This window comes from Podarcis pityusensis (genome assembly GCF_964106645.2).
Source record: "Podarcis pityusensis genome assembly, chromosome: Z".
Classification (NCBI taxonomy): domain Eukaryota; kingdom Metazoa; phylum Chordata; class Lepidosauria; order Squamata; family Lacertidae; genus Podarcis; species Podarcis pityusensis.
In genome coordinates, this window is record NC_138044.1 from 16,552,190 (window position 1) to 16,567,106 (window position 14,917).

Sequence of the window (14,917 nt, forward strand, 5' to 3'; positions counted from 1 at the left end):
ATAGGATAGAATCACAGAATTGAAGAGTTGGAAGGAACCCCACGGGTCATCTAGGCCAACCTCCTGCAATGCAGGAACAGAGTCTTGACATTTGCTTGGTTGCAGTGTCTCTGTGCGATGCCCACACCAGTTTATCCAGATGTGGCTGTGGGCCCCAGGAAGGTTGGTGACTCCAGAGTGGACTGCTTCTGGTTACCCTCATGTGAACCTTTGTCTCTTGAGTCCTAGCAGAGGAGCCTACTGCCAGGTGGGAGTGGCCACAGCCAGGAAATAATCTTTTGATTCCCATCTCCTTTGCGTTTCCTTCCGCTTGCTGAGCTCACGGAAATTAGAAAGAAAACGAACAGTGCTTCTTGCACAGAGGCCCAAGTGACTTTATCCTTAGTGCCTATTCCTTTGCATGCATTCGCGTCCACACACACAAAGCCCCCACCATAAAACTTTGTGATTTATACATGTGCACTGCACTCTGTCTTCTTCTGCTTCTGCTTCTCAATGTGGTTTTGCAGATACCAGGTGAAAGTTTTGCATAAAGTCACAAGGCAGGTTACCATATCTCAGTGGCTCTATGCTTGGAACAAAATCGGCTGGTTAATGTGTTCCGCAACATTTCTCTGCATTGGGAACAACCAGTTTTCCTGCTTCTTGGAGGAGGACATAAAAAAACCAAAACCACAACCTCTGGTTCTTTGGGTTGAATCCCACAAGACTACACTTGCAGTAGACCTGTTAAAATGAATGTGCCGAAGTTAATTCTGGCCCCAAATATCTGAAAGACTGCCTCCTTCCCTGCAAGATCCTCCTGGGTGATGAGATCAGCAAAGAGGGCCTTCTTGGTAGTTCCTCCACCCGCAGAGGCTCTGTGGGTGCCATCTTGGCAGAGGGAACTTTCTGCGGTGGTACCTAAGATATGGAACTCTCTCCCCCCAGAGGTGTGCCTAGGACCTCCTTTATACAACTTCCTCTGTACCCTGGCCTTTGATACCTATTGTGTCTGTTTTTAGGATCCACCTTGTTTTTATGACTTCAAGTTGTTTTAAATTGTTTTTGATACTATGGTTTAATGTTGTAACCCTCATAGACAATTACAGGATATTTTTAAGGAGGATAACAAAAAAGGCTTCTCCTATTCCGTGTTCAACTTCCAAAGGGAAGTGATAGAAGAAAATACAAAATTATTTTAAAAGGCATATAATATTCTTTTGGAGTGGGAGACCAAAGATGAAGAAGTAAAATCAGTAATGATTAAATGGGCGCAAGATGTAGGACATAATATACAATTTCAGGACTGGATAAAATTGTGGAAAGTAAATTTGAAATTTACAGATTGCATATTATTGAGAGAGAACTATATGAAAATGATGTACAGATGATATGTATCACCGGTTAAATTGGCAGAAATGTATAAAAATGAAAAGAAAGGGTGTTGGAGATGTGAAACAGAAGGTACGTTTTATCATATGTGATGGGATTGTAAAAAGGTAAAACCCTACTGGGAAATGATATATAATGAATTGAAGAAAATGTTGAAAATAACTTTTGTAAAAAAAACCCAGAAGCCTTTCTGTTAGGTATTTTAGGTCAAGACATACCAAGGGAAATGAGGACTTTATTTATGTATGCCACTACAGCAGCAAGAATGTTGACTGCACAAAATTGGAAGACTGGAGAAATACCAACTAAAGAACAATGGGAAGAGATGTTGATGAACTATGTGGAACTGGCAAAAATGACAGATAGACTTAAGAGAAAAAGACAACAGAGACTTCGAAAAAGATTGGGAACCATTCATATTATATTTGCAGAAACAAAGAAAGTCAATAGACTTGATGGCAGGATTTAAATAAACATTCACATTATTAGCATTAGAAAATGTTTAGAAGATAGTGAAATATGATGGTGCATTTACTGTTACTTTTATGTTTTTAGGCTTGATGTTATGTTATTAATAACTTTCTGTTAAGAGATAACAAAGTGGGTGAAAATAGAAACAAACCAGAAACGGAAGTTGAGGGAAGCCTTGGAGGGGAGGGAGGGAGGGAGGCATATATAGTAAATGTTAAGAATTTGAGATGTATGCAATGAATGAAAAAGAAAAATGAATAAAAATTTAATGATGATGATGATGAAGATGTTGTAACCTGCCCTAGAACCTTACAGTGAAGGCCCCCTCTATACTATATATTTAAAGTGCTAGTTTCTCTAGGCACTTTTGCCTCTATCCCACCCACCTCTGGCATGTGGCCCCCCCAAAAGTTGATATAAAGGGAATGCTGCCCTTGGACTGAAAAATCTGCCTCTCCATCTCCTTCTTTTGTGCAGTTCCATTGACTGCATGTATCTTTGTTGGAACTAAATGTACGATGATTTCAAACCTATCCTTTTGTTGTAATGTATCCCTTGCCACCTCATAGTCAGTTTGGAAATGTGCTGTTCTTTGTTGGTAACATCCTGCCTCTGTGTTTTTGTGTCCTCCTTCCCCCTTTCCAGGTGAACCATGATTCCGGTCACAGAATTGCGCTACTTTGCCGATACCCAGCCAGCGTACCGCATCCTAAAGCCGTGGTGGGACGTTTTTACAGACTATATCTCCATTGTGATGCTGATGATTGCGGTATTTGGTGGGACGCTGCAAGTCACCCAGGACAAAATGATTTGCTTGCCTTGCAAATGGGTCACCAAAGACGCTTGCAACGATTCCTCCAGGGACTGGCCAACTGCAAGCCTGGACACAAGTTATTTTAACTCCTCCTTAGTGGCAGCCATGGAGCCAGGGCCAACGGGGATCAAATATGAACTTGACAGGCACCAGTACAATTACGTGGATGCTGTGTGCTATGAAAACTGCCTTCATTGGTTTGCCAAGTATTTCCCTTACTTGGTGCTAATGCATACACTGATCTTCTTGGCTTGCAGTAACTTCTGGTTCAAGTTCCCACGGACCAGCTCTAAGCTGGAGCATTTTGTCTCCATCCTACTCAAGTGTTTTGACTCCCCATGGACCACAAGGGCCCTCTCTGAGACCGTGGTGGAGGAGAGTGACCCCAAGCCCACCTTCGGGAAGATGAATGGCTCCATGGACAAGAAGTCTTCCACAGTTAGTGAGGATGTGGAAGCCACGGCCCCGATGCTACAGCGGACAAAATCTCGGATTGAGCAAGGAATTGTGGACCGGACAGAGAACGGTGTCCTGGACAAGAAGGAAGGCGAGCAAGCCAAGGCACTCTTTGAGAAGGTCAAGAAGTTCCGGACACATGTGGAGGAAGGAGACATTGTCTACCGCCTCTATATGAGGCAAACCATCATCAAGGTGATCAAGTTCATCCTCATAATTTGCTACACCGTCTATTATGTCAGCAACATCGCCTTTGATGTGGACTGTAAGGTGGACATTGAGAGCCTGACAGGCTACCGTATGTACCGTTGTGCTCATCCTCTTGCCACCCTCTTCAAAATCTTGGCGTCTTTCTACATCAGCTTGGTGATCTTCTATGGCTTGATCTGCATGTACACCCTCTGGTGGATGCTCCGGCGGTCCCTCAAGAAGTACTCCTTTGAGTCCATCCGGGAGGAGAGCAGCTACAGTGACATCCCTGATGTGAAAAATGACTTTGCCTTCATGCTACACCTCATCGACCAGTATGACCCCCTCTACTCCAAACGCTTTGCTGTTTTCCTCTCCGAAGTGAGTGAGAACAAACTCCGGCAACTGAACCTCAACAATGAATGGACCTTGGAGAAGCTGCGCCAGAGGATCACCAAAAACTCTCAGGAGAAGCTGGAGTTGCACCTCTTCATGCTCAGTGGCATCCCAGACACCGTCTTTGACCTCCTTGAACTGGAGGTCCTGAAGCTAGAGCTCATCCCTGATGTCACCATCCCACCAAGCATCGCTCAGCTCACCAGCCTCAAGGAACTGTGGCTGTACCATACAGCGGCCAAGATAGAGGCCCCGGCCCTCGCCTTCTTGAGGGAGAACTTGAAGTCCTTGCACATCAAGTTCACGGACATCAAGGAGATCCCTCTTTGGATTTACAGCTTGAAGACTCTTGAAGAACTCCACCTGACTGGGAACTTAAGTGCTGAGAACAACCGGTACATTGTAATTGATGGCTTGAGGGAGTTGAAGAGGCTCAAGGTCCTGAGGCTGAAGAGCAACCTGACAAAGCTTCCCCAGGTGGTGACAGATGTCGGGGTGCACCTCCAGAAGCTCTCCATCAACAATGAGGGCACCAAGCTCATCGTCCTCAATAGCCTCAAGAAGATGGTTAACCTAACAGAGCTGGAGCTGATCCGCTGCGACTTGGAGCGCATCCCCCACTCCATCTTCAGCCTCCAGAACCTCCAGGAGATTGACCTCAAGGACAACAACCTCAAAACCGTTGAGGAAATCATTAGCTTCCAGCACTTGCACCGCCTCACTTGCCTTAAGCTGTGGTACAACCACATTGCCTACATCCCCATGCAGATCGGCAACCTCACCAACCTGGAGCGCCTTTACCTGAACCGCAACAAGATTGAGAAGATCCCCACCCAGCTCTTCTACTGCCGGAAGCTTCGGTATTTAGATCTCAGCCACAACCTCTTGACTTCGATACCAGCAGACATCAGGCTGTTGCAAAATCTGCAGAACCTGGCTGTCACAGCTAACAGGGTAAGAGAAGGGGATTGAATGTGGTGCGGGGGGCACAGAAGATATTTGGGCTGGGAGTGGTCTCCCAATATCTTTTGTACAGGGCAGGCCCTACCATAGGCAAGGTGAGGCGACTGCCTCAGGTGGCAGATGATGTCAGGCGGTGGCAGTGGCAGTGGCAGCCTCCTGGCTGTTCCTCCCTACTGAAGGGCAGAGCTGTGTTAGCTACATGGCGTAAGTTTGCTTCTCTAGGCTACAACTAGGCTACAACAGGTGGGTTATGGCAGAGTCATTTCTGCCATGTTAGATTCTAGTTAAGATTGACTAGACCAAAGGAGCTCTGCATGCATGGATTGGGCTAGGGCGCATTCTTCTGATGGTTGTTCTGAACAAGCTGCCAATTAGGGAGGACTGCCTTGAACTTACATAGGGATTTCAAACACACCACACCAAGGGTCAAAAAACTTCAAAACATCTACATTCTACATTCTACATACATCAAGAAAGGTTACCGGTTATTATGGGACGTAAACATGCATTGCTCCATACTGATAACAACTTCCCAAGTTTCCCAAGCCATTTGGCCTCAACTATCATACTTTTAAAATTTTACTTGTTTGTTTGCTTCCTTGATTTATTAAATTTGTATACTGTTGTAAACAAAAATTGTCCATTTCCCTTATGGGGTATCCAAGAGCCCATATAGAGTCCTTACATAGGTTCCCTATTGGTAGGAGAGAATAACAGAGGCCAACCAGAGAATATTGAGAAGCAAAGCAGCTAGTAAGCTTGATCTTTATTGATCTGTTGCAACAGGGTGCTCCCCTCACCCGCAGGAGAGAGGAGGAACCCCGAAAAATGGCACGCAAGGCTTAAAAAGACTTTTGAAATTCTGACCCTGTAGATCAAGACCAACCCCAGAAACATCATACATACATCACAGAAGGGGTGCAACCTAAGACCACTACTCAGATACATCATACCTACATTACAGAAAAGGCGGTCTAAACAGAAATTTGAATGTTGTTTTTCTCCTGTCGTTGTTTATCTCCTGTCTGGCAGGTTACTTGATTGGATTGCCTGGGGAGCCTGGCCAGTCTTTTGTAATGATAAATACTTAGTTCCTGGGCCATGTCACAGGCCCACACCCTATTCAAACACAGACATACCCTTAAGACAGGATTTGTGAAGGAAGACAATGGGGAGGTTTTTCCTTTTTCCTTTGACCTTGCAGAGAAAACATTTGGTCAGTTTGGGACAGTTTGGGAATCAAAATGGTTCTAGGTCGGTCTTCCTGTGCTGATCTATGTATGTGCTTGGTTGGTACACTTTTGAACATTTAACATATATCTAAGACCTCAAAATTCCTATCACAATACCACCCTATACCTGTAGATCTCAGGGCGGTTCACAACATAAAATTACAGTATAAAAAACACAAAACACACAATAAAAATAAGAACAGAAACAAACCAATATGCTCCCCCTTCCACAGCACATTTAAATGGGCATCTGATGACAATCAGCCAAAGAGGTTAAAGAACCTTTTTTGTCTGGTGCCTAAATGAAAGCGCCAGCGAACCTCCCTGGGGAGAGCATTCCACAAACGGAGAGCAACTACAGAAAAGGCCCATTCTTGTGGTGCCACTCTCCAGACCTCTCCAGGAGCTTCAAGGAGATGCTGAATTTACACCCTAGTGTTAACATTAAGAAAACATCCTGGCTGGCCATTTGTGCCACTTTTAGGATCAGAAAAGATTACATGTTTATATCTTGGAAAGGAAAGCATGAGGGTTGCAAAATGCAGGCACACAGGAATTATTCATTTGATGCATTCTGTCTAAAAGTTAAATGCAATTAACATTGAAACAAAAGCAAAATCTGTATCTAATGTCTAATCAAATTTCTACATCAACATCAATGGACAGGGCACGTTTTTTGGTCCTGTCTCCTCTGTCATCTTCTGCACCATCACCCCAACCATGTCGACATGAAACTTTCCTGACTGAATCGGCTGTTGACGGCTTGATTTCTTCCGTAATTGTTGCAGTAGCAAAGACCTGTTTTTTGTTCTTCTGATTGACTGTTCTGCACACAGGCACTGTGTACCCTTTGGGTGTGGACTTGCTTGTGGAGCTTAAAATACAAAGCGGAGGAATGCTACTTACAGGGGGGTGCAACATGACCATTCATTCTTGGAGTATTTGCCTAGCACTGAGCCATTATTATCAGTATTTGCCCAGCACTCAACCATTGTTTTCACAGTATTTGCCTATCACTGCAGAAGCCAAATGCTGTGCTTTGATGAACCTACTGGGCCCCGGGGGCTTACCCTAAATAGTGTATGATTTATCAGAGCAGCTCTGCCCTAGACTGCTGTGCTTCCCCCCCCCCCCAAAAGGCACACAGGATGTTACCTTATATTGACTCAGACCCCTGGTTCAGCTAACGATTGGAGGATGGATGGCGTTTAACAGATTGGGGTTGAATCATGACAAGGCAGATTTACTGTTTTGGGGGGACATGGGCTGGCCAGCCATGGGGGACTCCTTGGTCCTGAACGGGGTAACTGTGCCCCTGAAGGACCAGCGCAGCCTGGGAGTCATTTGTCACAGCTGTCCATAGAGGTACAGCGCCATCTGGTACGCCCACTGAGGCCCTACCTGTCCGCAAACTGTCTCGCCAGAGTGGTGCATGCCCTGGTTATCTCCCACTTGGACTACTGCAATGCACTCTACGTGGGGGCTACCTTTGAAGGTGACCCAGAAACTATACCAGTTCCAGAATGTGGCTTCCAGTATGTTTCTGAGCGCATTTCAAAGTGTTGGTGCTTTGGCCTTGGTCCAACATACCTGAAGGACTGCCTCTACTCTCATTGCTCAAACTGGACACTGAGGGCCTTATCGGCAGTGGCACCCTCCCATCAGATGTCAAGGAGATTACACAACTTTTAGAAGGAAGCCCTGTATCAGGAAGTTTTATATGTTTGATGTTTTACTGTGTTTTTAGATGTATTGTAAGCCGCCCAGAGTGGCTGGGGAAACCCAGCTAGATGGGCAAGGTATTATTACTACTACTACCACTACTACCGTATTGTCTATACTATCATGTAGAAGCTCTCTAAGCTTTTCAGAAAAGGGTGTTGTTGTTTTTACCAGCATGACCCTTTCCCTAAAAAAATAAGTAAGATTCTAGTTCTCATAGTTCTGAATACAGTGGTACCTCGTAAGACGAATGCCTCGCAAGACGAAAAACTCGCAAGACGAAAGAGTTTTTCGTTTTTTGAGTTGCTTCGCAAGACGAATTGCCCTATGGGCTTGCTTCGCAAGACGAAAAACGAAAACGTCTTGCAAGTTTGTTTCCTTTTTCTTAAAACCGTTAATACCCTATGGGAAACCGTGCTTCGCAAGACGAAAAAATCGCAAGACGAAAAAACTCGCAGAACGAATTAATTTCGTCTTGCGAGGCACCACTGTATAAAGGGCTGAATTAAATAGGAATGCCAGAAGTTGCCTGAGTCACATCCTTGGTCCATCTAGCTCAGTATTGTCAATAGTGATCGGTAGCAGCTGTTCAGGGTTTCAGGCAGGGAACCTTCCCAGCCTTACCTAGACATGCCTTTGGGGATTGAACCTGGGACCATTCTACGTGTAAAACAGGTGTTCTGCCACTGAGCTACAGCACAAGAAGACAGATTCCATGCTCCAAGGATCTCTCACTGCATCTCTTAAGGGACAGAGAACCAACCCAACCTTTCCACCACTTGGTAATACTTAGCAATTTGGCTTCCCTTAATGCTGCACATACCATTTGGTGGCAAACAGTTTCCAGTTTCAGTAATGTGTAAAGGTCTGCCGCATTTTTTCTTTTGCATCTTTGCCTTGCAAAGGATCTAGGCGTTCCGAGACGGATCCCAATAACTGCTGGGCTTTTTCCTTTCGTTCTATTTTCAGAGTTGGAGAGCATCAATTACTCCTTTCATTCCAGTATACTTTTGGTGCAACCTGAGAGCTTTCTGCACTTGGCATAAACTCACTTATTTAGTCTGCAAAGAGCTTCCTGAATCACTAAATTAAGACTTCCATCATGCAGGCAGGACTGTTACCATCTGCATCTGCAACCTTTTTTCTTTCTCTCCCTCCCCAAGCTGCTATTTTTTCTAATTTTTTAAGCATCCACTCTCTGAAGACAAAGCCAGCTCGTTGGTGGGTTTTTTTTTCTGTTCTCTTTTGTTTCTGCATATAGTAGGTTTGAACAAAGGCATTGGTATTACTGCTGTGTTGAGCCCCTCCTCACCAAATGGGTCAACATGGCTGGCTGCATGCTTAATTAAGTATTGATTTCTCTCCCTTTCTTGCCTCCCAAGCCTTTGCTCTGAAGGTTGCCTTGAAGAGAAATATGGTTGGCCACTATGAGAACAGGATGTTGGACGAGTGGACCATTGGCCTGATCCACCTGGCTCTTCTTATGTTCTTAGTCTGTTGTACTAGTGTAGAAGGAAGTCTAGAAGCAGTTCGCTTGCCCACCTCTCTTTAAGCTGGCTCCTCCCTAAAGCCTCATCTGCACTATACATTTAAAGTGGTATTTTTCCCAAGCCTACCTGGGGGTGCTGCTAGGGACTGGACCTAGGAGTTTTTTCCTGAAAAGCAAGTGCTCTACTACAAGTGCCTTTTCCCTTAAAAGTCCTCATACTCTGAATAAACACTTGAATTACATAGGAAGCTACTTCATAACTAGGACCTTCTACGTGCAAAGCAAATGGTCTACCATTGAGCTCCTTCCCTCTCCTTAATAGCACAAAAACCTATGTTTCAATGTATGTCGTTGATTCCCTCCTGTGAAATACTGACGGTCTGGAAACATCCCTCATCCTCAGTAGCTAGCTTATAAGAAGCCAAGAAGCAGGGCTGGGTCCCATCACCTGTTATGGCTTCTTGGTTTTTGTTTTCTTGGAAATAATGTGTTGATCTCATTAGCTCTATGACAACAAAGGATGCAAGTTGGAGAGCCATGGCTACGGTGGATAAATTAACAAGTTCCCCTGCTTCTCCACCCTGAACAAGATGCTTCCTGTTTTCTAGTGTGGTTTTGTTTTCTTAGGAACACTGTTTATTAATAGAGAGTGATTTCTCGAGGGCAGATCTTAGTTAGCCGCAGCAGTGTCATGGCAGGATCTCCCAGAAGATATTTCTGTGGTCCAAGAGTTAAAGAACTGTTTGAATCAAGAGCATATTTGCCTGCAGAGGAAGACTTGCTTGGCTGAACATCAGAGCTTTTCTGGATCAGTACAGCTGCCCCTTCCTCTCCCCCATGGCTAACCAGATCTCAAGTGAATTTTAGACCTTCGTTTTCAGCAGTCATCGTTTTCATGCATTATAACTGCTCCATTGCTGTTTTATAATGGTTACTCGAAGCATCCGAGCAAAAATTCACTTAATGCCTTGCTTAATGTGGGATCTGGTGAAATCTCTGCAGTTGTGACAAAGTTATTCACACTTAATTTTTTTAAAAAAGCCTATACACTGCTTGATTGTAAAGAAACCTCAAAGCAATTTACAAAAAAAGATAAAACAATAAAATTGTTGGTAAAAAACACACAACCCCCCACCAAAATTTGTTAACACCTTCAATAAATTAAAAACAGCAATAAACTAAAAATGGGTAAATCATGCAACAGCATTCTAGCTACCCGGGTATGTTTTGTTTATGGGAATGTAAGAATGCCAACCATCCGATTGCAGGATATTGCTTCGTAAGCTGTAAATGCTTACCCTAAAAACATGCCGGTTTTTGGATAGAACGAACTATGGCCATTGATAGTAGTTTTAATCACAATAAAGTCAACTTTTGCAAGTGTCAGTCGAATGGCTAAGCTGTCATTTTGCCAACGGGGAGGTCACTGTAGGGACTGACTGGCAGGAGATGGAACCTCAGATCATTACTGATGCATAGGGCAAAGGTATTATGTATTCAGCGCCTGCCCATCAGAGAGAAGCTGTCCTAGTCACTCAGAACAACTGCTTGCATGGTCACCTTCTGACGAACTGCCAGGTCTGCCTCCAGAAAGTGGTAACTGAGTGTTGGAGCATAAGGCTCAAGCCTTTCTGAAGTCCAGTCACAATGCAGCATCACAATATGCCCAACAAAACAAAAAGCTGTACAGAGTTTGTTCATTATACAAGTTAAGGATTAAAAGCACCCATTATTTGGGGTTTTCTTATAAATCCCATGACTGCTTGTGCAGGCTTTGCAGCTCCCCGTTTGGGAAATGCTTCTGCAGAAGCATGGCAATTCTTAGCCCTACAGTGCACCTGGATAAACTGAAACAACTCACATATGGGGAGCATAGCGACAGAGTGTTAGGAGACATCTATACCAAGCATGTGTCTGCCACTAGATTATGGGCTCTAAAGTGTCTTGCGCCTTCCTGATATTTACTTATTCATTGCATTTATATCTCACATTTCTTTCTCTCGGGATCTCGAGGTGGCAAGCGTAGTTCTCCCCATTTTATATTCCCAACAACCCTGTGAGGTAGTCCAGGGAAAGCATTGGAAGTCCCCTGCCCCACCACAAAAAATCCCATGGGTTCAGTTTGGATGGCCAAAATAATCCAGGCCCCCAAACAGGACATCTTTATTAAAAGCATTGCTATGTGTTGTGACCCATAGAACCAGTTGTAGAGTTGGAAAGGATCCCAAGGGATCATCTAGTCCAACCCCCTGAAGTGCAGGAATCTTTTGCCCAAGTCTTTCAAACAGCAGTATTTACACACTTATTCAAGCGAAGAATAAGCCAATGGGCAGTTATGTCCATATATGACAATCTTTCATATATGGCAAAGGGGTTGTTAGGTCCATATTTATTCTGCTGGCTTATACTGGTTTAATCATGAGGCATAGCAATTTCCTTTTCCTTCTTTCCCTCCTGCTTCCTCAACAGCTATAGCAATAACTCCAGTATACATGCCATTCCACCCTTCTCTCAGGGTTGTCTTGCAAACACAGGCTTTACATTCTAAATGTCAATCGCTCAGCCCTTCTCTCAGTTACAGTACAGTGGTACCTCTGGATACGAACGGGATCCATTCTGGATCCCTCTTCGCATCCTGAAGTGAACGCAACCCGCGATTCGCCACTTCCGCGCATGTGTGTGACATCATTTTGACTGTCTGCGCATGCGCGAGCGGCGAAACCCAGAAGTAACGCGCTCCGTTACATCCGGGTCGCTGCGGAACGCAACCCAAAAGCTCTCAACCTGAAGCGTATTTAACCCGAGGTATGACTGTAGTTGTAAACGGATTTAGAAGCCACCTAGGCATTTATTTTTTTTGTTTATTTACTAGATTTTATATAACGCCCTTCATCATAAGATCTCAGGGAAGAATGTTTTATATAAATTGATGATGATGATGATGATGATAATAATAATAACAACTTTTCTCCTTTTTCCTCTCCCAGATTGAGAACCTCCCAGCAGAGCTCTTCCAGTGCAGGAAGCTTCGGACTTTGAACCTGGGCAACAACGTCCTGCAGTCGCTGCCTTCCCGAGTGGGTGAGCTGACGAAGCTGTCTCAGATTGAACTGCGGGGGAACCGCCTGGAGTGCCTGCCGGTGGAGCTGGGCGATTGCCCCTTGCTGAAGCGCAGCGGGCTGGTGGTGGAGGAGGACCTCCTTAACACTTTGCCACTGGAAGTCAAGGAACGGCTATGGAGGGCTGACAAGGAGCAAGCCTGAGAGTCTCCACAGAAGAGGAGGTGGGGAGAGGAGGAAGGAAACCCAACACCTCAGGCCAAAACAGCCAGGGGGCGCGGGTATGGGGAGCCCCTCAGGCAACCTTGTCCCCATGTTCTGTTACCCAAGAAAACCCGAGCCAAAACAGACTAGCCAAGGACACCCTGCCCAAGGACCGTCTTGAGGAGGTGGGAGAGGAGGTTGCTATTTTCCTTCGGAATTGCGGAGGTGGTGGTGGTCCAAGGTGAGGACTGTGGCTACAAACGAGAGTTTGTGGTTTGTACGGCATAGGAAGTTGAATGCAGCCGCTGTGACCGACCAGGAAACGGAACTCTAGAACTCTTGCACTGAGTTGTTGCGAGTGTCGGGAGGAGCTGGCTGGCATCCAAGCTGGTGGGGTGGGGTGGGGTGGGGGAGTGAATGAGTGGGACCTATTGATCCTGTCCAAACCGCCTGCTGCTATGGTATCTCTGTGAGGGCTGTCCAGGAACCGGGTGTTTTACCGTTGTACAATCAAGGATAGGAACTGTGTTTGGCCTTTGGCCACACATCGTGACACTAGCTTTTTATTGCACACACTGATTTATTAACTGTTGACTCATCAGTCTGGATGATTTCAGAGGAGCTAATAGGAAAGGACTTCTTAATTTCTCTGTTTCATGCTGACGTTGTTGGTCGTTTCTGTCTTCGGTCATTTTACCTCTTGATCACTACATGCGGAATTTTACTTTCCTTTTAAAACCTTCAATTAAAAAATCCCCTACTGCCGCCATGTGGTGGCCTGATAGTAGGATGTTCCCACATCTGAATCTCTTCCTGCTTGAATCCGGCGTTACATCTGCCTCCGGGTGGGGTTGTGTTTCAAGAGTGGCAAGTATGGCTTAAGTGGGGAGATATATATATGAGAATGTATTATTGGAATCTCATGCCCAAAAGCTAAGGAGACAATCTGCAAAATTATTTTCAGTTGGCAAAACCACAGTACTGCTGTTTTTGACTACGTAGGGAAGGCAGGGAAGGCATACATTCGGATGTTCCTTTTCGCTCAAAACACTGGAATTCAAAACATGTCAATTCAAAGCATCCCTTTTTTATCACAAAGCATGGGCAGTGGGCATTAAAACTCTAAAAAGCAGGAGTGGGGAACCTGTGCTCCCCCCCCCCACAACTTTACTGAGCTCCCATCACTTCCCCTCCACGCCAGAATGACCAGTAATCAGGGATGATGCGAGTTGTAGTCAATGAACATCTGGAACGTCACAGGTTCTCCATCCTTGATAAAAAGGAACAAGCCAGCTATCCTCTATACTCTTCAGCCTCCTCCTTGCCTAGTGCCTTCCAGATGTTTTGAGCTATAGTTCCCATCAGCCACAGCTAGCATGAGCTAATGGGAATTGCACTCCAAACATCTGGAAGCCCCCAAGTTGGGGAAGGCTGATGTAGGTCCTTGTTCTCCCCTCCCTCCCTTAGGTGCTGCCAACATCTTCCATGAGATATAAAAAACAACTTCCATGAGATATAAAAAACCAATTTCTTCTCCCCTCTCTCCTTACTATTTTTATAGCAGCTGGTCTGTGTTTTAATTTTTTATATTATTTTGCTAGCTCCCATGGAGATAGCATTGATACTTGCCTCTTTTATCCGAGTTGTCATTCCATGGGGCAAGAGGCCTGGTTCCCCTTCTCTGCAAACGTAGCGGAGTCTCTCTCTCTCTCCCCCCCCCCCCCCGTTTTTCTACTTCCCTCTTCAGTGTTAAAAGGAAGAGCATAAAATGCCTCCCAGGGTGGACTCTTCCCTCCACCCTCATTTTTATTGCAGAAGTCTTGCTCTGGGGAGCAAGGAACACGTATAGAAGAAAAGTAAAATTTGCACTACTGTTTAATACAGGCTTTGCCAAGATTACAACCTCCAGGTGTTTTGTTAAGGCTATCAGTTGTAGTTGTAGTTCAGCAACATCTGGAGCTCACCAGGTTGGCCAAGGCTTTCACAGAATCATATAGTTGTAGGGTTGGAAAGGGACCCAAAGGTCATCTAGTCCAACCCCCTGCAATGCAGGAGTCACAGGTAAAGAATCTCCAACAGCTAGCCATCCAACCTCTGTTCAAACATCTCCAACGATACTTAAATTTTAATTCTTGGGGTCTAATACAAGCATCTAAGCTGGTTTAATATACCTATCTATTGGAAAAGTAAACCATTTAACAGCTAGTGATCTATTGCAAAACAGGTACTGCAAATCTTAACGTACCGTCATTTATTTCAGACAGTTGTTTTGCTTTTTACTGAGATGCCAGGATGGTGTTGGTTTCAGACAAATGTTCGTGTGTATGCACGTTCGAAAATCTCCCCTCCTTGGATGTTTCTGGCAGTGAAGAGAAAGAATAAAATATACTGCTAGCTTCCTGTCTGCGTCTGACGTCATAGGAAAAAGACCTGCACGCAATTTAGCAATGCTGAGGACACACACAGAAAAATCAAAATCAAATAACCAAACCCAACCAATGTTAACCAGGTATTGTCAATGTCTAAATAAAGCTACATGGAAACCTTA

General features: G+C 44.8%; 1 protein-coding gene across 4 annotated transcripts in view; it reads left to right on the top strand.

Annotated features, from left to right (window-relative positions):
• Positions 1-14,917, top strand: part of LRRC8A (leucine rich repeat containing 8 VRAC subunit A) — a 39,538-nt gene extending 24,621 nt beyond the window's left edge. For 3 of the 4 annotated variants that reach the window (XM_080989787.1, XM_080989788.1, XM_080989789.1), the window contains 2 exons: positions 2,491-4,654; positions 12,094-14,917. In XM_080989787.1, the coding sequence (XP_080845913.1) occupies positions 2,498-4,654; positions 12,094-12,369 (2,433 nt within the window). In that variant the 5' untranslated portion in view covers positions 2,491-2,497 and the 3' untranslated portion in view covers positions 12,370-14,917. The remainder of the gene's footprint in view (positions 1-2,490; positions 4,655-12,093) is intronic. The other variant, XR_013981398.1, reaches the window with a different exon arrangement.